Source organism: Beta vulgaris, chromosome 5 (genome assembly GCF_026745355.1).
Source record: "Beta vulgaris subsp. vulgaris cultivar EL10 chromosome 5, EL10.2, whole genome shotgun sequence".
NCBI lineage: Eukaryota > Viridiplantae > Streptophyta > Magnoliopsida > Caryophyllales > Amaranthaceae > Beta > Beta vulgaris.
The window spans coordinates 45,200,463-45,226,902 of record NC_079206.1 but is presented as its reverse complement, the minus strand read 5'-3'; the positions used below and the strand labels follow the sequence as shown (position 1 = coordinate 45,226,902).

The 26,440-nt window shown below is 39.3% G+C and overlaps 4 protein-coding genes across 5 annotated transcripts in view; 2 read left to right on the top strand and 2 right to left on the bottom strand.

Annotated features, from left to right (window-relative positions):
- The first annotated feature begins 14,742 nt into the window (after positions 1–14,742).
- LOC104893542 (uncharacterized) lies at positions 14,743–16,086 on the top strand. Its single transcript, XM_010679657.1, has one exon. It carries the CDS (start codon positions 14,743–14,745, stop codon positions 16,084–16,086), a length of 1,344 nt encoding a protein of 447 aa, XP_010677959.1.
- A 696-nt stretch (positions 16,087–16,782) lies between these two features.
- LOC104893543 (uncharacterized) lies at positions 16,783–18,650 on the top strand. The gene is made up of 3 exons (XM_010679658.1): positions 16,783–17,256; positions 17,343–18,207; positions 18,307–18,650. Exons 1-3 carry the CDS (start codon positions 16,783–16,785, stop codon positions 18,648–18,650), a joined length of 1,683 nt encoding a protein of 560 aa, XP_010677960.1.
- A 1,312-nt stretch (positions 18,651–19,962) lies between these two features.
- LOC104893500 (uncharacterized) lies at positions 19,963–23,059 on the bottom strand. Its single transcript, XM_010679603.3, has 4 exons — positions 22,853–23,059; positions 21,063–21,269; positions 20,632–20,987; positions 19,963–20,561 (listed from the first exon to the last, which is right to left on the bottom strand). The coding sequence occupies exons 1-4, from the start codon at positions 22,875–22,877 to the stop codon at positions 20,106–20,108; spliced, it is 1,044 nt and encodes a 347-aa protein (XP_010677905.1). The 5' UTR covers positions 22,878–23,059; the 3' UTR covers positions 19,963–20,105.
- A 339-nt stretch (positions 23,060–23,398) lies between these two features.
- LOC104893501 (beta-glucosidase 13) overlaps positions 23,399–26,440 on the bottom strand; it is a 66,363-nt gene continuing 63,321 nt past the window's right edge. For both annotated transcript variants that reach the window (XM_010679604.4, XM_048637573.2), the window contains exon 11: positions 23,399–23,775. In XM_010679604.4, coding sequence (XP_010677906.1) covers positions 23,604–23,775 — 172 coding nt within the window. In that variant the 3' untranslated portion in view covers positions 23,399–23,603. The remainder of the gene's footprint in view (positions 23,776–26,440) is intronic.

The following is a 26,440-nucleotide window of genomic DNA, read 5'->3' as shown; positions in this document are numbered from 1 at the left end:
TGGCCTTATGTAACCATTGGACTTAAACGCCTAATACGCACCAAAATATCTAACACACTGAAACAACTCCAAACACATCAAATCACATAGAAATCGAGCTCAAAAGAGCTCAAATCGACTATCAAAACTATGGGATTTGGAGTAAATAATCTATATATAATAGACACATCAGTAATCTGACCTGCAAGAATTAGGAACTTTGGATGAGGGATAACCCTTTTTTGCTAGTCGTTTGGCTGCTGAAAATTTTAGTCCACAAACATAACATCCACCAGAAATAACCTTAATTACCTTGTCATGTGTAGGGGACACGGTGAATTTAACTTAGAGGGGTTTTTTGGCGAAAGATGCTTTCTCTTTGTTGCTGAGAAGATCTTCTAGGTTCCCTTGTTCAACATGAAAACGACTGCTCTTGTGAGTGTTTATGCAGTCTTCGATCCTATTACCATGATTATGATGGAATTGAGACCATTTGCTCTGATCCTTTTGAGCGTCTGGTCGGTCGGACGGGTGCGTCGATCTTAGTCAGAGCGTTGACAACGCCTCCAACGTCAAGCGAAAAGTCATATGATTTGATATCAGAGTGAGCGTTGGGATCAACTTTGACTTCGGTACCTGCACATTCCGACACGTCGTTAACATTATGTACTTGATTTGGTATGTTGTTTAGCTGAGGCCTCCAGTTATACTTTTCGGGTGTGAACGGCTGACGAACACTAGAGCCTTATGCTACATGACGCGTCGATATGGTGTTGAGGATTGCATCATCTTCTTCTAACTACATCTAGGACAAAGCTCTAGATTTGACTTCTTCAAATGTCGTGCAAGGATACATGATGAGACGGTTGTATAGTTTAGATTTGCGAATGAGTCCTTTCCTCAAACATTCAATAACAGCTTAAGTATCTAAATCTTTCATTCTGATCAACTTTTCATTTAAACAGTTATAACCTTTGCGAATTGGTTCTCCTGGCTTCTGAATGATGTCATAAAGGTCACTAGTCTGTTTTTCAAGAATGTGACTGCCTATAAATTTATAGTAGAACTTGTTCACAAAAGTTGAGAAATTATCAATGCTTCATGGCTTGAGGGATCCGAGCCATTTTAGGGCAGGCCCGTTCACCGCTACTCCAAAGGATTTACACATGCATGCTTCGACCAAGTGCCATGGAATGGACGCTTGCCATGTCCGCTGCTTGTTGTGCGCGACAAGCTCCAACGGGTTAGTAGATCTGTCCTAGGTCGCGTTCAAGATGGGAACATTGAGCTTCTTGGGCAAAGCTGCCTTGGCAATCTCTTCGATGAACGGGGACAACGCATAACTGTTGCAATGCTCGACGATGCTATAAGTTAAAGCTCCAGGAACTTGAGAGAGGAGCCTCATTATCTAACGATTTTGCTTCTTGATCATAGCCATTCTTTTAGCCATGAGGTCGCCTTCTTTGGGTGGATCACCTTCTAGGGTGCCATGTTCTTTCAATTCAGTAGCATCTTCGACATCTTTGGATTCATATCTTTCCTCATCACTGAGGCGGTGCATTGATGAGATTTATCCATGACGTCGGTGCTTAGACGCCTTCGTCGAGGCCATATCTTCTTGTAGTAAATTCAGAGGACAGACGGTCATTGTCCTTATTCATATGCTCCATTTCAGCTTTCATTCTTTCATAAGAAGGTTGCATTTTAGAGGACAGACGGTCGTTGTCCTTCTTCATATGCTCCATTTCAGCTTTCATTCTTTCATAAGCAGGTTGCATTTTAGAGGGATCCATTGTTATGGATGATGGTGATGTTTAATGGTTAACAAGAGTTGATGAAATATTCGGCTGAGGACCCGACAGTAGGTGCCAAATTGTTTATGCATATTTTTACCTTAACGACACAAATTGATGTTGGGACGTCAACAACCAGACTAAAGCGACTAAACGGATGAAAATGCAAGGGGAATTAAAGGGAAGTGACACAATGAGATGCTAACAAGGAAAAACCCCAATGAAGATGGGTAAAAAACTGCGCATGGAAAGTTTTCCACTAATCCGCTATATGCAACTGACATTCAGAGTGAACAACAGTTAATACACCCTAGGATGGTGAATCTAAGTACAAGAGTTTATTCGAAATGTAAACGATAATTGTTTAGAACTTGAAATGCTAATTAATGTAAATATTTGATTATGGATGTTGTTGTGCGTGTGAGTATTGTGAATAGCTTGTAACCATTTCTCATTTGGCCTCAAAATCCTTATATACTGCTTCGCCTTCGACTTGATCCTAAGAATTTCAGAAGTAGTTACCTGAAATCTCAACATGATTTCCTGTTCTTTTGGCACGTTCCTTGACCACTTCCTTGAACATTTGAAATGAATGAAGGTGCAGGGACTCAGTCTTTCTTATTTTTCGCTAGTTTATTAACCATTCACTTGGTATTAACGTCATGTCACAACCACTTGCATCTACGTCAATCTGAAATTTAGCTATAATAGTTATAAGTCAAATTTGCCTTTCTTTTGGATTTTTGAACTTATCATATAGGAGTATGTTTGATATTTGAATTTTGTTATTGTTGTTTGTGCATGAGCTTTAGAAATTCTTGAATCTTCGTTTAGCATCTCAATTATAGTGCTCCAGTATCTTACATATTTGTTTTATGACTTAATTTGACGTTTTATTTTGATAATTGATTTGAAGTGGGTGTGAAATGACAGTGGTGTGTTAGTGGTCGACAGGAGCAGGTCTGTTGAGTGTCAGTCGCAAGGTGGTTTTATGGTGGTGCGAGGTGCTGGCTGAAAACAAAGGAGAGAGAGGGGGGGAAATAAATGTAGTGTGAAGAATACGCTCGAGGGGTTTCTTGTTGGCGGCATCCGGCAAAAATAGGAATAGGAGTCTGGCGAACTAGTGAGTTAGGTAAGGGTAGGGCTAGTTAGATTGTTAGGAAGGAGGGAGGAGGGAGGAGGGAATATGAGGAATTTTGTAAAACTAATGTTGGATCGTAAAGTTGACTAATATTACTTTTTTTTTAAAAAACAATACTATAGGGTCGCTTTGTAGAATCCATTTTTTTTCTTTCCCATCATATAGTATTTCTCATAATTTAGGGCCACCATGTAGAATTCCCCTATATTCTTTTGATTTCTAGCGATGCACCTAAGCAATTAAAAATTGCAGAACTATGCATTGACTGAGATTGAAGCTAAGGTACAGAGCAACGGTAGCACCCTTCGTAGATTTAGCGAGATGCCATGTCCAGATTATTCGATCGTGTTAGCAGGTCAAAATAAGCTCGTAATGAATGATCTATCTTATGACAAAGCAAAGCAAAATGAAGAGTTCCAACAACTGTTCCAAGGATTAACTACTAAGCAAATTGTAGTTTTTTAAGAAATTAAGAACAATGTCTTGCAAGAAAGATGAGGTGTTTTTTGTATACGGTAATGGAGGAATGTGTAAGAATTACCTTTCGAGAACATTGTATGTAACGTTAAAATGTAATGGACATATTTTCTTACTAGTCTCTTCAAGTAGAATTGCCTCTTTATTTCTCCCACGTAGAACAACGGCTTATTCGAGGTTCGAACTTCCTATAATGATACTGACAACTCAACGTGTGTAGCTATGAAGTGAGGATAAAATTTAGCAGCTGCTTATCAAGACACAACTTATTATTTGGGACAAGGACCAATGATCGATGCATAAATAGTGCTTTAAAGCATTCGATAGGAGTCGGAAGGACATTATCTAGTCTGTGAATCCCATAAATGTATATTTTCCATTTGGTGGCAAGGTAATTTTGTTAGCTGGTGATGTTAGACAAATATTACCAGTTGTTCCACGAGGAAGCACGCAAGACAATATCTTCTCCACAATTAATAACTCATACTTATGGGATTTTTCGTCGAGTGCTCTAACTAACATAAATATCCATATGAGGCCAAGGTCCAACTAAACAAACATCAATAAAATTGGAGAATTCTTAGAGTGGATACTGAATATTGGGTATGGGGAGGTGGGAAAGCCTAATGATGGGGAGGCCAATGTACAAATAGTACCGTATGATATACTGATTGATGGAGTAGATTACCCCATCACAACTACAGTCGAGAGCACATATCGTGACCTAAAAGATCATTTATCGGAACCAAGTTATTTTCAATAGAGATCCATACTTGCACCAACCCATGACATCGTTGAGACTAATAACGATCATGTGTTATTGTCCCAATTTCCTAGTGAAAAAAAGAACTTACCTAAGTTCTGATGTAATTTCAAAGGATGAGGTAAACTTTGGAGTACATGAGATACATTCAACTGAATTCTTGAATACATTCAACTGAATTCTTGAATATAATCAAATGTTATGGGTTACCAAATCATAGCATGATATTAAAGGTTAGGGCACCGGTAATGCTTCTCAAAATATTGACAGCCTTCTCGATCGTGTAACGTACACGTTTTGTTATCAAGCACCTTGGCAATCGCATCATTGAAGCCATAATTATATCTGCAAGTAAGCTAGAAAAAAGGTGTTTATTCCCCGAATGACACTAGCTTCATCCGATGGAACAAGATTTCCCTTCAAGTTTCAAAGAAGACAATTTCCTTTGTTTGTCTGCTTTACAATGACAATTAATAAAAGCCAAGGACTCTCTTTATCTCATATTGGTTTATATATTCTCAGATCAGTTTTTAGCCATTTCAAGAGTTACAAGCAGAAGGGGATTAAGATTCTAACATGTGATAAAGATTGAGGAAAGTTGAATATTACCACTAACATAGTATACCAGTGTTCCAAAATTCACCATATACTCCCCGTTTTTCAGAAAATTCACAGGATATGATTACTAACTAACTGACGTTAACTTTGTTAGTCATTCACTCCTTATTTGCTCCAAATGTTCTTCATTACCCCTAATTACCCCCTCAGATTTCACCACTAATCCCCTCATATGTTTCTCTTTTTTGTTTCTACATCCTTCATCCATGGCTTCCTCCTTATTTTCTGATCTCTTCTCTTTGCATTCCCATCATTTTTGCTTCCACCATTAACATTACCACCATTTTCTCTCTTCCTAATAAACCCATGCCTTGATTTCCCACTTTTAAACCAATCCCCCTTCCCATTACAGAGTTTCACGCATGATTCTTCTCTCCTTTCTTATTCCTCTCTCACACAGCCCTGAAAATAGATCCTACAATCATCTAATGTACCCAAGATCCTCAAATTAATCATTCAAGTACCAAAGTTGAACCAAAAAAAGGAAATTATACCAACCTCAAAATGTAAGAAGTTTGCCTTTTGTTTCTTGTGACAAATACAACAACCTTGCCTTCTCTCCTACCGCAGTCGCATCCATTCCTTTTGCGCTCGTCTTTTCTCTAACCTGCACACCTTTCCATCTCCCTTTCTGCCTCGAATTGCACACAACACCATTATGCAGTGCCATAGAACCGTAATTCAAACATCGTCACTCGAATTTCCTCTCAAACATTGAAATAACACATTAGATGGCGGTTTTGGAACCTTTTCGTGGCAGTTCTTGAGGATTGAGGAAGGGATTTGGTTGGGTTGCAGTTTTGGTGTGAGTCGGTATTTGTTAGAGATAAAGTAGGATACCAAAGATATGATAAATATCTGTAGGATATATTAGTAGTTAGGATCCAATATTATCTTTGGCAAATATTTTCTTATGATTTATTTCCAATAAATGTTAGATATATATTAAAAATAGGAATTCCTAATCGGAAATAATCTCTAGAAGATATATTATTCTTAATATATATCTAACACTTATTGAAAATAAATCATAAGATAATATTTTCCTAAGTTAATATTATACCCTAACTACTAATATATCCTACAGATATTTATCATATCTTTGGTATCGTACTTTATCTCTAACAGTATTGGGTGGTGATTGTCATGGTGGATGATGAAAGTGGTGTGAGAGTTTATCGATTCTCTCCATTTCTCATTTTTTTTGGGCCTTTGGGGTTTAATTTGATGTTTGGTAACGATGTTGGTGGTGGTTGTGGCAGCAATAGGAAACATAATGGAGAAATGATGATAGTGATAATTAGAGGAGGTAGATTAGGGTGGTGGAGGTGGGATAAATTGAGATAGTGGGGGTGAGAGTGATCAGGACAGAGAAAATGAGCAAGGGAGCTATGGATAAAGGTATGTATTGAAGTGAGCTTGGTGATGATGTTAATGGTAGAGGAGAGATATGGAAGTGGACTAATTAGGTTAGGAGTGAGAGAAGAATTGGAGAGACATTGGGTAAGGGATAATTAAGGGTAATTACGTCAATTGAGGGTTAACGACTAATAGAGTTAACAATCATATTAATGGCATCATGTCAAACTTGTAGCAATATTCAAAAAAAAATCGGGGTATGTGGTGAAAAAACCGTTATGTAAATTATGTTCATGATATTATGCGGTTTATTGTTATCTGTTTATTTTAAGATCATCAGTTCAGTATATAAGGTTCACCATAATAACTTTAAGGAAGATAATTATTCAATCAGTTAATGAATTGATGATACATTTTTATCTATCCCAATATTATCATGTATATACTATTGATTATATAATTTGTTTAATGATCCTAGCAAAAAATATTTACTATATTATTCTCGTGCAGTTTGCACGGGTCCAGAATCTAGTTTAAATCATTAGTACTTATTGCAATCAACATTTTCACATGATAGACGACAATTTTGTTAATTGACATATGATTATATAGTAAACAATTTTATTCAATCAAATATCATTTTTTGCGAATAATAATTAAAAAATATAATCTAATTACACATAATACGCTTGAATCTTATATACTCCATAAATGATAGTATGCTGAGAAACAAATACTCCCTCGATTTTTTTTATTAATTTACCTCTTTGCTTAGATTTTTTATAATCTATACGACATCCATTTGATTGCTAATATCTTAAATGGTGTATCAATAAAAGCAGGAAAAGTTGATAATTTAAATCTACGTAATGGGACAAATCTAACAAAACCCCATATGATAATGTTTAGTGCATATTAGTGTCAAAAATCGTCAAAGTTCAAAAAGTTTGACTTTGGAAAGGCAAATTTAAGGGATAAACTAAGAAAATACGGAGGCAGTAATACGTTATATACATAAAATGCTAGCTTATTTTTTCGGATAAGGATAAACGTTGACTAGTTGAGGGAGTAAAGAGGATCCCAACTTGCCAAGGGTGAGAAGAGATACCAAGACCTCTTGGGACCGAGATAGATGCTTTAACCACTCAGTATCCCTCACTAACACTGATACCTTATTTACTTTATTTTTGAGGTGAAAAATGTAGACAATTTTTAGATGAATATTATTCCGATAATCAGATACAACCAAGTCCGAGATCCGAATAGGATCCCAGCATTCAAGCCAAATTACATCACAAGAACTAGAAATAGCCAATTTAGCTAGACGATGAGCGATTTCATTTCATTCTTTAAAACAAACTGAGAAACTAATGCAATCAAATTGAGACCTAGAGAATTGCGCATCTTCCATCATTGTTTAGATGTCTCCCCTCCTCTGGATCAATGAGTTAACCGCATTAACAATCACCTAGGAATCACTCCCAATCACCACACTCTCCAACCTTGCTCGAACACCACTTTGGTTGCCCATAGTACAACAGTTGCCTTAGCTTACTCAGCAGATCACTCTTGAAGGAGGGTACGCGCCATAGCTCGAATTACTTCCCCTTTTTCATCTCTTGCAACCAGCCCTAAGCCAACTCTACCATGGGGGAGGGCACCAATGAATCTTCACTCTCAAAACCCCACCTGGAGACTTCCCATTAAACTTCTTATAATTGCTTAACATATCATGAGCACGACCCCAATATAACTCTTACGAGCAGCCCTTATCTTGGAAGATAAGCTCGTTGCGCCATAACCACACATGTCACACTCTCATAGAAAATTTTCTTGATTATCTATCTTTCGGGTGTTTCTCAAAAACAAAGCCAACCATTCCTTGAAGATAGAAGCTTCTTCAGATCTCCAATCTCTACCATCAAACTCCCACGCCTTCCGAGCCCAATCACAATCTCGAAAGCACTGTCAAGTGTTCTTTCCCTCCCCATAACAAGTGCAACAATCTATTTCCACAGCCCTCTTCGTTTTCAAATTACAATCGTGGGGGAGAATATCCCAGTTACCTCTCCAAATGAAATTACAAACCTTAGGTGGGATACACAAGCTTCGTATGTGCTTTCATATAGGATCAAACCTATGGAACTTGAGGCATTATCTTCATTCTCAATCGTAAGACGATATGCATCTTTGATTTGAAAATCCCATCAACATTATCAATCCAACATAACTCATTGGAGGGAAGCTGTGAATTGACATGGATATTCTTTATTCATTGAACATTGACCAAAAAAAAGACCTCATGGATTACATCCTCATGCCAACATCCATGTTCATCATCAATAAGGTCTGAAACATAGGCATCATGAGACAGTCCTCGAATGGGAGTAATAGGGCGCCCTGACCATTCACCATCGATTTACTTATCTTGCTATACATGCATACTTCTACCATCCCCTATCGTCCATTTAACTCCTTTGTTCAGCGAATTTCGAGCACCTATTATACTCCTACATGCATAGCTAGGAGAGAGTAACCTACTTGCGCCTCCCATAGAGTTGTATGAGGGAAATACCGAGCCTTATACATAAGAGAGAAAAGAGATGTGGGTTGGCACTGCACCCTCTAGAGTTGTTTCGCAAGTAACGCTGCATTGAAAGCTTCTAGATCACAAAAGCCAAGTCCGTCTTCCTCTTTTGGCCGATACATATCAGCCTAACTTTTCCAATGAATGCCTTTTTTATCAAATGAACTACCCCACCAAAACTTGCTGATGGTACCTTCAATCTCCTAACAGACTGAACTCGACATCTTGAAGCAACTCATAGCATAGTTTGGAATGGATTGTGCGATGGAATTAATGAGCACTTCTTTCCCGACACTTGATAGTAAAATCTATTTCCACCCTTGTAGTTTCCTACAAATACTATCTTTAATGCTTGCAAAACTCACTTTTTTTGATTGCCCTATTAGAGTAGGGACACTTAAATACTTGTCATGCCACTCCACTTCCCACATCTTAAGAATAGCTTTAGTTGAACCTTAAAGATTATCACTTAAACTTTGCTGAACGATATTACACATTTATCAAAATTGACTTTTGACCCAAAGACCTTCATATCTTCACAATATATTTGCAATTACATTCGCTTCTTAATCATTACCCCAAGCAAAAATTATGATATCATCTGCAAACAAGTAAATGAGTAATCAAAGGAGCTCCATTAGCAATAGAAATGCCATGTAACAAATTTGATTCTTGAGCTTTCTTCTACATGGATCCCAACCTCTTCTATACAAATTAAGAAAAGATAAGGGGGGATATGTTCCCCTTGCCTTATCCACGATGAGCAGTTATAGTATATGTGGGTCTTCCATTAACCAAAAAAGAGTATGTTGCCGTTGAAACACATTTCATGACTATGTCAATCCACTTATTCAAGAATCCCATCTTAACCATCACAGCCTTCAAATAATCCCATTCAATTCCATCGTAGGTCTTGCTCATATCCAATTTAATATCCATGTTCCCCCTCTTTCTAGTATTATTGTGCCGCCTATGATGGAATACTTCAAAAGCCACAACTATAAAACTAGTTATTAACCTCCCCGAAACAAAAGCACTTTGTTAAACGAGACATTACAAAGGCTTATAATGTTGCCAAGCTGTAGAGTCTTGGATTCTACGCAATAGTCTCAGCTCATCCTCCACCTGCAAACTTTCTTCTACAACAACATGAGTGTGATTCATCTTTGTTAAACGTTCAAGACACTTTTTCAGCCATCTCGATCATTTTGTAGTCTTCTTATACACATTTGAATCCCATTCCTTCAACTTCTCCACACACCATTGAACACTTGATTCCCCATTGACCCGTATCAAACTAATAAGCCTCCTCCCATACTTCCTTCATAACATTATTGAATTTCTCCTCTTGAACCCATTTAGTTTCAAACTGAAACCGTCTCATGGCTGGAATATTTTTGGAATCAGGCAGCTTCCCTTTTAGCTCAATAATTATTGTGAAGTGATCAAAACCATCCCACACCCTATTTGTAACTATAACATCAGGAAATATCTCTAAACAATCCTCCGTTGCTAGGGCACGATCAAGACGTTCTTCCACAAAATTATCATTATGTCTCCAGTTCGACCAAGTAAACAGGTAGTCAATAGCTTCAACATCTTTCAATAAAAGTTCATCAACAACGGTCTAAAACTGTTGAATCGAACTAAAATCACAAGGATTCCTACTATTCTTCTCCGTCTCATAAAAAACCTTGTTAAAGACCCCAATAATCATCCATGCCACGTCAATGTACCCTCTTATGTGCTTAGAAAGATCCCACGTTTTCATTTTATTACTACTCTCATGCCACCCATAAATCCCTGCTAATCTCCATTGCACTCCACCCTCTTATTTTACTGAAACTATGATGATCCCCCATAGTCCTAAGGTGGATAACGATATCTTCCTTCCATAACAAAGCTAACCCACTGAGTCCACCCACACACCATTCTTAAAGTGTAACTGAATTTAAACCCTCACCATCTCATACGAAAATAATTTAGTTTCCAATAAAAAGATGAGGGAGGGAGCCTCCTCCTTCACTAGATCATGAAGAGAGTCAACTGTCGGCTGTCGCCGGGCATTCCAATCCGCGACAATTCCATGCTATGCACTTCATTGGTCACCAAGGGCCTTTCTTGGGAAGCCCACCCAGCAACAATGCCCTAGAACTTCTTCTCAATACTCATGACCTTATCATCCACCCCCTTCTTTCGTTTCTTTCCCATAAACGCAACCAACAAGTCCTCATCTGTTATCATTATGTGATCACTCACATGCTTCAATTTCTTCACACTAGTATTTTGTGGTAACATTTAGCTCATACTTTGGACATGTATCTGTTATTTCCCTAGGAACACTACAAGAGGGGGGGTGAATTGTAGGTGTAGAAATAAACGTAACTTTTTGCGGAAATTAAAACTTAAACGAATAAACAAGCTAAAGGAACACAAGGGATTTTTACGAGGAAAAACTTCTTGGGCCCAACAAGAAGAAACAACCTCGACCACTAGGGATTTTAAACTCAACACTTTCACTAATTAGGCCAAACAACTTTGTTACAACCTAATTCTAACTCGAGCCACACCTTGAGTTCCTAAACTCAAGTTCCTGAGCCACTGTTCCCTTAACAGTAGTTCCTCTCAACTTCACTCGAAGTTTTCTCACACATACAAACTTCACTCAAAGCCTTTCTCTTACAGAACTTCACTCAAAGTTCCCTTACCCCAAAAACCAAAATACAATTGATCGAAATAAGCTTAGTGGAATTAGAGTAAGAAGGCAAAGAACAAATGGCTATTATGAGAGAATGAAGGCACTGACACTTAATAAGTTAAACTCACTTAATTACTTAGTCAGACACAATTTGGAACTTATCTAGACTTCTATATTTATAGTGTTAATCATGAAAAACGTGGGATTAAAACTAGAGAACATGTTTAGTCCATTAACCCATGATGTTCCTTCCCCTAAGGAACACGTTTCACATTATGTCCCATGATCCCATGAACTACAAATGAACGTGGATAAATTTCAGCCATTACTCCTAAGTAATAGGAGTTCCTTGAGCTTTATCCGAAAATCAGTTTTATAAAAACTCTTTTTATCTTTAAAACTGAATTTTTAATCTTTAAGAAAATAATATCTTTTAAATAAAATCTTTCTAACAACCGGATATTTATTTTCTTATTTTCCGAAAAATAAAATCTTTTTCTCAAACAGATTTTCTTTTTAAAACTGATTTTATCATTTGAAATTAAATATAACTAATTTCCTATAATTTAGGCATGACTCACTCAAATATCTTTTTAACCGTTACAATAATTACACGTCTAAGTCTAGTTCCTTTTATTAACTCAGTTCCTTTAACATATTCGCTAAGTGCCACTTAGTTTGTTCCTTACAAAGGAACAAACTCTCATTCTCAAATAGACTGCCACAGTTCCTTACCATTCTTTCTTTGTTCCTTTACATTGGAACTAGAAAATAAAACGCCTAGCTTCTATTATTCTTGATCCAATGCTTACTCCAGTATCAACATAGAAACTTCTTTACTTAGCCTTTGAAATCCTCTCTTGACTTCTTCATTGACTTCTTATTCTCCCAGTCCCTTGCATTGATACCTTAAACAACATACACTTAAATAATTCATTGCTTCACTACTTAGTTTGTTCCTTTGTTTCTTTGTCATTATCAAAACTAGGGTTCAAGAGTATCCTCTACTTTCCCATAATCAACAACATTAACTCCATTATCTTTGTTCAATATTACATCATCAGCACTCTTATTGCGATGCATCATCTTCTCTCATGACACTCTCACAAGGTTCTTTCTCTTTATCATCATTAACAGCCACCCGATATTTCTTCTTTCTCCTCCTGATTCACCTCTAGACAACTCGTCTTACGAGCACTCTTAAGGGATAAATCATTTGAAGGCTCTCCAATCTTAAATTGCTCAGCTTCATTCCCCTCACAACACGAATTAGGTGACTGGAATAACTTTCTGGGTGTGGTGCTTGGGGAACCAAGCTTAATAGCACTCTTGTCATTATATGCCCGAAAATGGCCTGCTTGTCCTCTCTTCATCCCTTCGAGCCAAGCACTCTTGTCATTAACTCGGCAGTATACGCCTTTGTCTTGGAGATGCATGAAGCCAGCTAGCCAGCCAGGGGTCGTATTGATACATACACTAGTTCAATTGAGTCCTCCTCCGAGGATTCTTGATGTGAACAATCCCGATTAACATGTCCCAATCTACCACAATAATAGCAAAAGTCTGACAGTCGTTCATATTTCACATCTACCCATTTTGATTCCCCGCTTTGCTGACCAAACTTCAACCTCTTCGTAGTGGCTTTTGTAAGTCTATCATCACTTTAACTCGCATAAATTCTTCCCACCCCAAAGGATCAGTTTTATCAAATTCGATAAGCCTACCTAGGGCCTCACCAATCTCCCTGGACATATGACCAGATCGTCTACTAAACCAAACAACATCCAAAATTCGAGTCTAGAAAGGAGAGTGCTTGAAAGTCACCTTGCAAGGTTGTTGATCACTCCTAACCTCCTGAAGTAATAGTATTTGATTATGGAAGGACCATGGGCATCCTTCTAAAACATGTTCTTTATCAACCATATTATTGTTGGACCCTCATTTTTCGTGGTTTTAGGCGGGCTTAATATTATTTTGAATTTGCAACTGGCGTGGCAAGTTGAGCGAAGGAGTGGGGTGACCAGGTCAAGTAACGTTGAGCAGCGTCATTTTGGCAGTTGAGAGATACCTGGGATTGTGCTGACGTGGCCCGATATTGCGGAACAACTCAAAAGGCAGCTGAAGAATATTCCCTTAGAGATATATATATATATATACTTTGTAATCATATGTAAACCTAGTTTTTCATATATCATCTCTCTCATTCTCACTCTAGAATAACACGCACCTTCTTCCTCTCTAATACTCTAAGTCTCATTGCTATTGTAATCAGCTGATATTGTAACATTAACGCCAATGGCATACTAGTGGATTGGTGATCAGGAGTGTCACCCACGGTTTTTCCCTTTCATTGGGTTTTTCGCGTCAACAATTCTTTGTTCTTTTATTGCTCTATTCCTTTAACGTCATTTTTACTTTTGATAATGTTGATTGCTATGTTTATATTGTTCTAGTTGTTGGCACCTTAACCTTTTAAGTATTTAGTAAGAAATTAGCATAAACAATTTGGCACCCACCGTGGGGCCACAACAAGATCTTTATACACCCATTCGCAATCGCATCTTTTCGTTTTATTTTTCCATACTCTTCCAACTTTTTGTGTTTTCAATGGCAGGACAATGGGTCACCACCCAAGAGGTTATTGACGAACTCAATCGCGTCAAAGCGGAGATGGCGACGTTGAAGGAAAGCTATGTCGCGTCGTGCATGGAGAACCAGAGCTTGAAGTCCGCCAAGAAGACTTCAAAGGGGCCTAAGCCTCGCAATGTCCGTGGCATCTCCAGGATGCAGGATCTAGACGGCGATGGGTTCGAGACTCCGGCGAATCGTGCCGATCCCGAAGATGCTGATGATTCGGAAAAGGAAGACGGTGACGGCGGTGAAAATGATGGTGCTGATCCTCCAAAGGAGCCCGTCCAAGGCCGTCTTGATGATCCTATCCAGCAGCGTCTTCAGCAATTAGAAGACATGATCGCTCGCATTCCTGGCGTCCCCCGACCAATGGAAAAAGCTACTCCTAACAGTTATGCTGATTCTCCTTTTGCAAATCCTATTGCATTGATCGAGGTTCCCAAGCGATTCTCCGTCCCATCCATGAAGCTGTACGACGGCACCACTGATCGCAATGACCATGTCGCACAGTACAAGCAGAGGTTGATCACCATCTAAATCCCGAAAAATATGCGAGAAGCATGCATGTGCAAAGGCTTTGGCTCGACGCTGACCAGTCCAGCACTACAGTGGTTTATTAATCTCGATAACGGGATTATTTCTTCTTTTGCTCAATTAGTCAATACTTTTAATATGCAATTTGCTAGCAGCCGCAAAATGGAAAAACAAGCTAGCGATTTGCACAGAATTGTGCAAAAATCTGACGAGTCCCTCGAAGAATTTGTGAACAGGTTTAACAGGGAAAAGGTGTCTATTCCAAGTTGCGATGCCCGGACAGCCATCGAAGCTTTCAGACGTGGCTTAGATAAGGAGTACGACCTCTACAAGGAGCTGACCAAATATCCATGTCCGACGTTCGAAGATACTCAGGCTAAGGCACTGGCCCAGATCAGGTTGGAAGAGGACGTGCAGTCCAGGAAAGCCTATGCTAATGCTGACAGCCGAAAGGCGACGTCCAGTAAGCAGCCGCCATGGCGTCAAAAGCCTTATGAGCGCCCGCAGCAAGTTCATAGCGTCCGTTCCGCCGGGTCAGCCAATGACTGGAAGAATGATCCTGGCCTACCTCCTAAGCTCGCCGAATATGGGTTCAACGTCACCATGGGAGGTATTATTAACACTTTACATTCCTTAGGTTCTACTGATAAATGGCCTTACAGGAACGAGAAGCCGACGGCACATCGCGACAAATCCAAGTGGTGCGAATTTCATGGGGACCATGGACATCACACCGACGAATGCGTCGCCTTAAGGCGAGAAGTGTCCCATTTGCTGAAGCAAGGGTACCTAAAAGACTTGCTGACGGAGAAAGGGAAGCAGACAACGTCAAAAAGTGACGACCGACGTCGACCCCCGTCATCTCCAGCACATGTCAAGGTAATCAACGTAATTAGTAGTGGATCAGATATATGTGGACTAACGTATTCTGCAGCCAAGCGACATGCACGAGACGGTCCAAATCAGGACGCCATTCCGAAGGAGCTCCGTCACCCGCGTGACGCCGAGTTGGAGGCTATGCCCATCACCTTTGATGACGCCGACCTCGATGATGACAGGGACGTACACCACGATGGACTGGTAATATCTCTAACTGTCAGTAATTGCTTGCTTAAACGTGTGTTAGTGGACAATGGCAGTTCGGCGAACATCTTAATGTGCGGCGCTTTAGAAGACATGGGGATCGACGAGCGTGACGTCATCCGGAAATCCACAATCCTCTTCGGATTTAGTGGAGAATCCAAGCATACTATGGGAGAAGTGATGCTACCCACCTTCGCCAAGGGAGTTAACATGCCAACTAAATTTTATGTCATTGACTGCCCTTCTTCTTATAATGTGATTTTAGGCAGGCCATGGATCCATAGCATGAAGGTTGTCCCGTCATCGTTCCATCAATCCTTGAAATTTCCCACTAAATGGGGAGTGCAGGAGATCAAAGGGGACAGACGGATTGCAAGAGAATGCTATAAGACGTCTCTGAAGCCCAGGAAGTCGGAAGCATAGCAATTACAGACGGAGACGTTGGGAGAACAAGACTTTGACGAGCAGCAAGTAGACGAGGTCATCCTAGACCCCAGCAAGCCAGATCAAACAGTCAAAATAGGGGCCGCCCTACCTCCCGACGTCCGTCAACAGGTAATAGGTTTTCTTAAAACTAACGCCGACTGTTTTGCATGGTCCCACGAGGACGTCACAGGGATAGATCCTGACGTGATCACACACAAGCTCAATGTTGACCCAAATCACAAACCGGTCAAACAGAAGAGACGCAAATTCGCCCCTGAGCGAAACCAAATTATCAACGACGAAGTTCAAAAGTTGATCGACACCGGTAAGGTAAGGGAGGTAAAATATCCTGATTGGTTAGCTAATGTCGTTGTTGTAGGTAAGAAAAACGGGAAATGGAGGGTCTGCATAGACTTTACTGACCTCAACAAGGCGTGTGCCAAAGACTCGTTTCCCTTGCCACACATCGATGCCCTGGTAGACGCTGCCGCAGGACATGAGCTGCTGTCATTCATGGACGCTTTTTCGGGGTACAATCAAATACTCATGCATCCAGAAAACCAAGAGAAGACGTCGTTCGTCACCGATCGTGGCATCTATTGTTACAAAGTCATGCCCTTTAGATTAAAGAACGCCGGCGCAACTTATCAACGACTAGTCAATGCAATGTTCAAAGACCAACTAGGGGACACCATGGAAGTCTACATCGATGACATGCTAGTCAAATCCAAGAATACACATGATCATGTGTCACACCTACAGCAATCATTCGACGTCATTCGAAGGTATGGCATGAAACTTAATCCCACAAAGTGTTCTTTTGGAGTGTCTGCAGGTAAATTCTTGGGATACATTGTTACGAAGCGGGGCATCGAGGCTATCCCAGATCAAATCAAGGATATCTACAACATACAATCACCGCGAAACGTGAAAGAGATACAAAAGCTAACAGGACCTGTCGCCGCGTTGAATCGCTTCATCTCAAAGTCTTCGGACAAGTGTCGACTGTTCTACGACGTCCTAAAGAAAAATAAAGGATTTGATTGGACGCCAGAGCATGAGCAAGCCCTCCAAGATCTCAAACAATACCTGATGACGCCGCCATTGCTGTCAAAGCTAGTAGCCGACGAGCCATTGCAATTATATGTCGCCGTCAGTGAATCATCGGTAAGTGTCGTCCTGACCAGAGAAGGACAAGAAGGACAATTGTCGGTGTACTATGTAAGTAAGTCACTGGTCAACGCCGAAACCAGGTATTCTTCTCTAGAGAAGCTCGTCCTAGCAATAGTGACGGCGTCCAAAAACTAAAACATTATTTTGAAGCACATTCTATCCATGTCAAAACTAACTATCCCGTTAAGTCCATTTTAAGACACCCAGAATTGACAGGAAGAATGAGCATGTGGGTGATTACGCTAAGCAGTTACGACATTACTTACCAGCCTCCAATAGCAATAAAGTCGCAAGCATTAGCGGATTTTGTGGCTGACTTTATCCCAAGACTGAAGGCGATAGCCCAGACGGAGGTAAGTATGTTTGAAGTTAACACAACTAACAGTAAGTGGATCTTGCATGTGGACGGGTCTTCCAACTTTCGGGGCGCCGGGTTAGGCGTATTGATAAAGTCGCCACAAGGGGACATCATAGCCCGGGCTATCAGTTGCGACTTCAAAGCCACCAACAACGAGGCAGAGTACGAGGCACTGTTAGCAGGATTGACGTTAGCTAAAGACCTGAATGCCACTGAAGTAGAAGCATACAGTGATTCGCTGCTCATCGTCAGCCAGATAAAAGGGGAATTTGCCGCCAAAGATTTAAAAATGACGGCGTATCTGGACGCTGTCCAATCAAAGGTAAAATCTTTTTTGAAGTTTGACATTTTTCAGATTCCCAGGGACCAAAACACGCAGGCAGACGCATTGGCAAACATTGGATCAGCTATGAGGAAGTCAGGGTTCAAGAGCATACCCATAGTACATCTGTCGTCCCCTGCCGTCCATAAAACAAGCACGGATAATGTTAGTCAGGTGGTGACGGACGTCAATGACGTCAACGTCAGTAATGCCACGACAACGTCAACAAGCTGGCAGACTCCATTCATCCAGTATCTTAAAGACGGTATCCTCCCTAAAGATAGGCTACAAGCCAGAAAGTTACGTTTCAAAGCCTCAATGTATGTTTTACTTGACGGTATACTTTTTTGAAAGTCCATTGCAGGACCATACTTGAGATGTTTTGACGGCGATGAATGCCAACAAGTGTTGCAAGAAATGCACGATGGGTGTTGCGGCAACCATTCAGGAGGACGTAGCTTGTCCAACCAGACTTTGCGCATGGGGTATTATTGGCTGACGTTGCGTCAAGACGCCGTCGAGTATGCTACGAAATGCGACGCCTGTCAGCGACATGCCGCCATGTCACACAAACCTGCAGAAAAGTTGCACCCTACTATCACCCCTTGGCCCTTCATGAGGTGGGGGATGGATATTGTTGGAAAACTCCCCCAAGCACCGGGACAGAAAGTGTTCATGCTAGCTTTAACAGATTACTTCTCCAAATAGATTGAGGCTGACTCATTCACCCAGGTACGCGATAAAGAGGTTATTACTTTTATATGGCGTAACATCATATGTAGGTTCGGCGTCCCCTCCGTAATCATTTGCGACAACGGCTCCCAGTTCATAAGCACACCCACAAGGAATTTCTTGGCCAAGTGGAACATACAACTCAGCACCGCGACGCCTAGATATCCACAGACCAATGGTCAAGCTGAATCTAGCAATAACTCAATTGTCAAAGTCATCACGAGGCGTCTTAAAGCCCCAAAGGAAAGTGGGCGAAGGAGCTCCCGTCGATTCTTTGGGCAAAAAGGACTACTCCGAGAACGGCGGCGGGTCAAACCCCTTTCTCCCTAGTATACAGGTGTGAAGCTGTCCTCCCTCCCCAAGTGCGCGTCCCGACATCGCGTTATGGGCTATTGACGCCAGAAAGGATCGACGAGGAGTTAAGCCACGACATCGTCACTAGTGAGGAGTTAAGGGAAGCAGCACTTGTCCGTATGGCGTCCCAGCAGCAGATAGTGGCCAGAAGTTTCAATAAGAATGTCAAAGCCAAGACTTTCAACGTTGGAGATTGGGTTTTAAGAGAGGTCTTTCAAAACACCAAAGAACTTAATGCATGGAAGTTGGCACCAGCATGGGAAGGCTCGTATAAAATCCAGAAGGTGGTTGGCAATGGCGCATATCGAATATGTACTCAAGACGGCAAGCCCGTCCCCAGAAGTTGGAACGCTGTCCATCTTAAGCGTTATCATTTTTTATTAAAATGTCGTCGTGAAATAAACAAATACAATAGGTAACGTTGTACTTAAATTTTCATGAATATATAATGCCCGACAAGCATATTTCCTTTTTACTAACATTGGTACTTGAGCTATGTTAATGACAGTGTAGGTGTGTCTATCATACAAATAAAAGTCACGACGTCAGACGTCGTTGTCATTAATTACAAACTCTCTACGGCTACACTCTGACGACACAGGGGCAACATACATCTTACAAGGCGAACATCCTGCCCCGTCAGATACGCCTCGTCAATTTCTACATTCACGTAGACAAAAGGCTAGAGTGCTTAGTTGGAAGTGGTAATTAACCCTTCATTGCAACTAAAATATCTCTTGGTCCACATTACAAAGGTACCTTACAACGCCATACATACATGCATATCTGTGTCCACAAGTCAAACATAAACACCATTCATGACAGACGAATACAATGGAGCAAAGCACGAAAATGTGAACACAACATAGTATTGACATACAACAATATGTAGTTGAATGCAAATGTTAAACACAACACATCATCGTCATAAAAATACACCCAGATAGAGAAAAAAGTTTTGCAACAAAACACATTAAAAGTACTAAAGTTTTGGTGACACAGCACCCCAAAAACATCTATTACAAGCACTAACTAATCATTACAGGTGACGCAGCACCTTGCAGGAACCAGGAGAAGTCAGGCGACGCCATCGGTTTCTGTGTTTACGCCAGAATCGGCAGTTGCCGTGACGTCAGCACTATTCTCGCCTTCAGGGACTAGATCTTCTGGTGTCCCAAACACCTCCAGAAATTGCCTGACGTCCGCTTCAGGAGTCCACTTAGACGTCTGCCCATCCATAAATTGTTTCATCAGCCTAGCCTTGGTCTTCCAGGTGTATCGGCTGGCAGCATCCATCAACTCCTCACGGAGACCAGCTATCATGGCGTCTGTCTCCTCCTTCGGTGACGTCATGCTAGCTACATGACTGGCGTTCTGGTTTATCTCCTTCGCCAGTTCGGCACTCAGCTCCGTCACCTTCTTCTCTGCTGCGGTCAGTGCTGATGAGGACCTATCCAGCTTATCTCGGAGTGTCTTGCACTCCTTCTCTAGTGTGATAGTTGCGGAACGCAGGGCCAAGGAATTTTGGGTGGCCTACATAAGCAGTTGGCGTCATAAGGTACATGTTAAAACTGAATAACATAACATGTGTCCAACGTCTTACATGTAATTGCAGGGCCAGCCCTTCATTTGCCACCGTAATCAGAGGCAAGCTAGCTAGGCGCCGCTGAGGGGCAGGGAACGCTAGCTTCTCTGCCGACGGAAAGATGGTCAGAGCAGTGATCTCGCAGAAGTTTTTGGGGAGGCTGATGGTAAAGGTTTCACCCTCTGCTAGTGGCGTCTTGGTTGGCTTCGGGGCGTTCGTTGGAGGTGTCGTCTTAGCAACCTTGGGAGCACCCATGGAGGACGGCGTCACAGTTAAACCACTTGCGTCCAGTTTTCTTTTCCTAGCACGTTCTAGCATCTCTGCTTCAGAAAGACCGACGGTCGGTGTCTTGGATCTTGTAGACATGGTATTTTCTGGAGGACATTAGGTGGTGTCAATTTCGAGAAAACGAAAAAAGGTTACAACAACAGCGCGGAAAGGCACGTTACCTGATGCCATGGACTGACTTGTGTCGTTGGTAGGCTCGTTGGTATTGGCGGTGTGTTCTTCTGTGGATTGGGGCAAGACGTCATCGTCCGATAGCGTCAGCTCAAATTTGTTGCGAAACGTCCTTTCTTTGGGCGAATATTTCTTGAGAAGTTGGTTGATTTTGGCTTTGCTGAGGGTCGACTCTTCAATAGGCAAGGGTAGTATTTCTGCAATCACAAAGGAAATTAGGCGGCGTCAACAGCATACACAAGAAAAAGCGTATAAAAAGAAGCCAAGTACCTTCGGAGTTCCACCCGTCATGTAAGTAGTCAAAGCTTTTTTCCCAAAGAAACCTTGTTTATAAAGAAGTATCTTTTCTTTCATTCTCTGTCGTTAGCCCCGGAATTTTCCACTAAAGACTGTTTCCCAGGTTTTAGGAAAAAAGTGTATCTAGAAACTTCTACCCTCTTAATTTCATACATGTACAAGAGGTCCTCTAGGGTGAATTCTATGTTTGCATCTTGGGCTAATTTGTCAATTACATGAACCACACGCCAGACAAGCGGCATAATTTCGCCGGGACTAACTTGCATGGTGGTTAGGAGTTGAGTCATGAGGGGATTGAAAGGAAATTTGTATCCAATTTTGAAGGGGTATTCGTATAAAACTACCCAACTGACGGGGCAATCATCAGGACGTTGCTCTCCGTCAGGAATTCTAGTTACGGCTGATTTAGGTAGGCGGAATCTTTCTATTAAGGTGATTACATCTTCCTCAGTAAATTCAATAGCAATGCTTTTTCCTCCGATGACGCCTGCTTCAACTATGACTACTTCATCTGAATTTTCTACCATTTTGGAGGTTCTTTTTGATTTCCTAATCTTAGGGAGATTTTCCTTGGGCGCCATAAAAGAAATATGAAGAATTTAAAGAGTAATAATTACCTGGTTCTTGATTTGTCAAGGAGTTGAAGAAGCGCCGGAGAAACTAGCCGTTTATGGAGGATATGGAGTTTTCTTGAGAAGAGAGAGAAATGAGGGAGTAAAGGATGAAGAGATGAAAGGACAAACTTGATGATGGGGGGTTCTTAAATAGGGAAACGTGTCTGGATGGAGAAAGTGGGCGATTGTCCCAATGTGGTGATTGACGATTTTTCACAAAAGTGGTTTTCTGACACGCGTCAATCAGGGGCAATTGTTGGGCCCTCATTTTTCGTGGTTTTAGGCGGGCTTAATATTATTTTGAATTTGCAACTGGCGTGGCAAGTTGAGCGAATGAGTGGGGTGAGCAGGTCAAGTAACGTTGAGCAGCGTCATTTTGGCAGTTGAGAGATACCTGGGATTGTGCTGACGTGGCCCGATATATTTCGGAACAACTCAAAAGGCAGCTGAAGAATATTCCCTTAGAGATATATATATACTTTGTAATCATATGTAAACCTAGTTTTTCATCTATCATCTCTCTTATTCTCACTCTAGAATTACACGCACCTTCTTCCTCTCTAATACTCTAAGTCTCATTGCTATTGTAATCAGCTGATATTGTAACATTGACGCCAACGGCATACTAGTGGATTGGTGATCAGGAGTGTCACCCGCGGTTTTTCCCTTTCATTGGGTTTTCCGCGTCAACAATTCTTTGTTCTTTTATTGCTCTATTCCTTTAACGTCATTTTTGCTTTTGATAATGTTGATTGCTATGTTTATATTGATCTAGTTGTTGGCACCTTAACCTTTTAAGTATTTAGTACGAAATTGGCATAAACAATTATAGAATTGAAACACAAAAGATTTGTGTCAACAGTCCTCACCGAGATCTTCTCGGAAATTCGCCATATAGGTTGGATTGTCTTTTGCATTGCTTCCACATTGAATGGCTTGCTCGTGAGTAATTTAGCCACTGAACTCAACAAGATTTTTAATTCAATGTCATTTTCTTCTTGATCGCCCAAGTTATTGCCTATCGCAATTTCCTCGTCCTCCGTGAGTTTTAACTTCTCCCAATCATTGATCAGTTCTATAGCCATCATACCGAATTCCAAAAACAGAGAATTAAGAGACAATTATTGATTACCATCGTGAAATTTTAATGGAAAACCCCTAAAAAGGGACTACAATACGAGCATCTGGATATCGCCAGACTAAAACCCTAGAGCATGGACTAACAAAAATATTCGGATTTTTTATATACTTGAAATAATATAATAAAGAGTTAAAGACATGGTAATGAAAAATATGCATAAACTGATGAAAATAATGTGCATAAGTTGAGAACAATTATACATAACTCGTAAAAGAAATAGTATTTATAAACCTATATATAAAGTTTATAAATCAAACTGAAATAAGCATGAACAGATACAAAATACTTTATGAATTAGTAATATCCATTATGTATAAACAGATAAGAAATATAAATAAAATTATACGAATATATAGTAAATTCATAATAAAATTCTTAAACTGAACCCCTTCTTAACCAACACTTTTTCATACTTATATTGTGCAATTCAACAATACTATATTTTGGGGACTCCTTTTACATAATCATACAAAGGTATCTCATGAAGCTTTAAGAAATCTAGAGAACCATTTAGCGGATAGCTTAGGATACCTCTTGCAGTTGTCAAAATAATCAACGTAATTGAGACCAAAGCGAACATCATAACCACTTCCCACTTCCATGTTGTCCAGCAATGACCAAACCACATAGCCTTTAACGTTGGCTCCCTCACTGTTTTCAATACACCGAAGAAGTTCAATTTTACTAGATGAATTAAAACAAATAAAAATTATATACGGAAGAAATAGTGACATCAAAATATATGTATGTGCGTATATATATATATATATATAATATATAATATTATATATATATATATAATTATATATAAATATATATATATAATAAATATATATATATATATATATATATATATGAAAAAAGTGACCCTCTCTTTTAGTTACATAAATTGGCAACAAACAAATGATAATAGTTTTTTTGAAACCTACACACGGGCTAAAATATGAAAAACAAAAAAAAGTATAATTGATATACGTTGTTATACTCCATTTGTGTCTTCTTGATCTTTAAACTTTGACTTACACCCTTGTCGACACATAATTTTAACCATATGAAATATATTTGCAATTACTTTATATTATAATAAAGCAACAGATTGTTGTTGTAATAATTAGTTAGTTATTGTTGTAACTAACTTGCTTAGTTATTCTTGTAAGCTACTATTAGTAGCTATTTAATCTTCTTTCATCATTTAAGAAACTTTACAATATTTCCTGGAGAAATAAAATTTCTCTCATTTCTCTGTATCTTCTGCTTAATACCTCAAGTATTTTCATGGTATTAGAGCAAGTTTGCTCCTCTTACCTTAATTTCTTCTCAAATTCTTAAGCTCGTTTAATAATTGGGTTCAATTGAATTCAAATTTCTTCAATTATTCATCAACTTCTGGTAATTCATTTTCTATAAATATGGAAAACGATGAATCTCCAAATACTGAGATTTCAATTTCTGGAAATCTTCACAATGAAGTTCAGCTTATAATGACTTTTTCTTCATTTCTATTTCAGATCAAACAGTAGGAAAATTAGTTGTTGTGAATCTAAATGCTTACAATTTTCTTTGTTGGAAACATAATGTGAAACTTTTTTGATTATAAAGAACAAATTAGGTTTCATAGATCGATGGATCTATTAAGAAACTTAATTAAACTGATAAGGAATTTAGTAGTTGGATGAGATGTGATTATATGATAATTCGTTGATTGTTTAATTCTATGAATGAGATATATTGGAGAGAACTTAACGTTTATTGAGAATTATGAACAATTGTGGAATGAAATTTGTGATAGATTTAGACAATCAAATGGACTTCAGATTTACCAAATAAAGAGAGAATTGGATAATTTGAGACAAGAAAATATGTCGATTATGAATTACTATGGGAAGATGAAGACGTTTTGGGATGAGTTAAAAAATTTCTGTAGTCTTCCTTCTTGTACTTGTGGCATAATGTCCAAATGTAATTGTTAGTTTCTCAAGAGGTTAGATGACTTTGAGACTGAAGAACTATTAATGCAATTTCTTCTAGGGTTAAATAGTGGATTTGACAATGCTATAACAATATTTTGTCTATAGAGTCATTGCCATATGTGAATTGAACATTCTTTTTAGATCAACAAGTTGAACAACAAAAGGAAGTAAGTGTTTTCAATTATGTCGCTACTTATGAAGTAAGTGCTCTTGTGGAACAAAGAATTCAGGGTAGAAAGGGGAGAAAAGATATACTTCCTCCGTTTCTTTTTAAGTGACACATTTCTTGTTTTCACGTTTGCCAATGCATTATTTTAACCATTAATATCTTCAATTATTAATAAGTAAAAATTATAAAATTATATTAAAAAAATTCACATTCAGACGAATCTAACAAGATCCCACATGACTATGTTTTTCCTAAAATGTAAATCACCAAAGCTAATTAAAGTTTAAACTGTGAATAGTAAACATTATGCAAATGTGTCACTTAAAAAGAAACGGAGGAAGTATTTGATAAGAAATGTGAATTCTGCTAAGGTGTAGGTGACGCAATGGATTAGTGTTTTAAATTGATCAGGTATCCTTAGTGGTTTACTGCTAATAAGAGGAAAGAAGACTTGTTCTTCTTCTAGAATGGATGCACATGTATCTACTGATGTTTCAGATTATATTGATGATTATCGTTTGGATTATAATGATGTTCCTACTCGACCTTCACACCATTGGGGTCGAAATTTTTTTCGTGGAGATCATGACATGATGCAGTCTATTATGCAAGAAGTGATGAAAGCTATGAAGAATATGCAGGTTATTGAAGAATCTTCCAATAACATTGACTCTACTTATTCTCATTGTGCAGGTATAAATCTCGAACAATCCCTTAGTATTGTTTCCATTACCGATTCAGGGGCAACATATCATATAACTTATGATTCCGATTTGTTGATTCATAAAAAAAAATAAGAAAAGATCATTGAGATTGAACTAATTGATGGTTCATGCAACTATGAGATTGGAGATATTTAACATATGATCATGTGTTTAAAAATGTTTTGCTTGTTCCACAATTTAAACATAACTTACTGAGTGTTGGGAAATTGTTAAATGATTCTGGTTTTCAAGTGATATTTAAGGAATCTATGTTTTATTCACTACCTTTACATGAAAATGTTCTTGTAGTTAGAAAGAATATTGGTGGTTTATTTTTTCTTATGTTGTTGCTTCCCTAAACTCAGTTTCCTACTCTAACTCTACACACTGCCTTAATTGCTTCATCATTATCTTCTAATCTTCCTTAATCTTCTATATTAGCTGCTATTTCATCTTCTTCAATATTGTTCTTG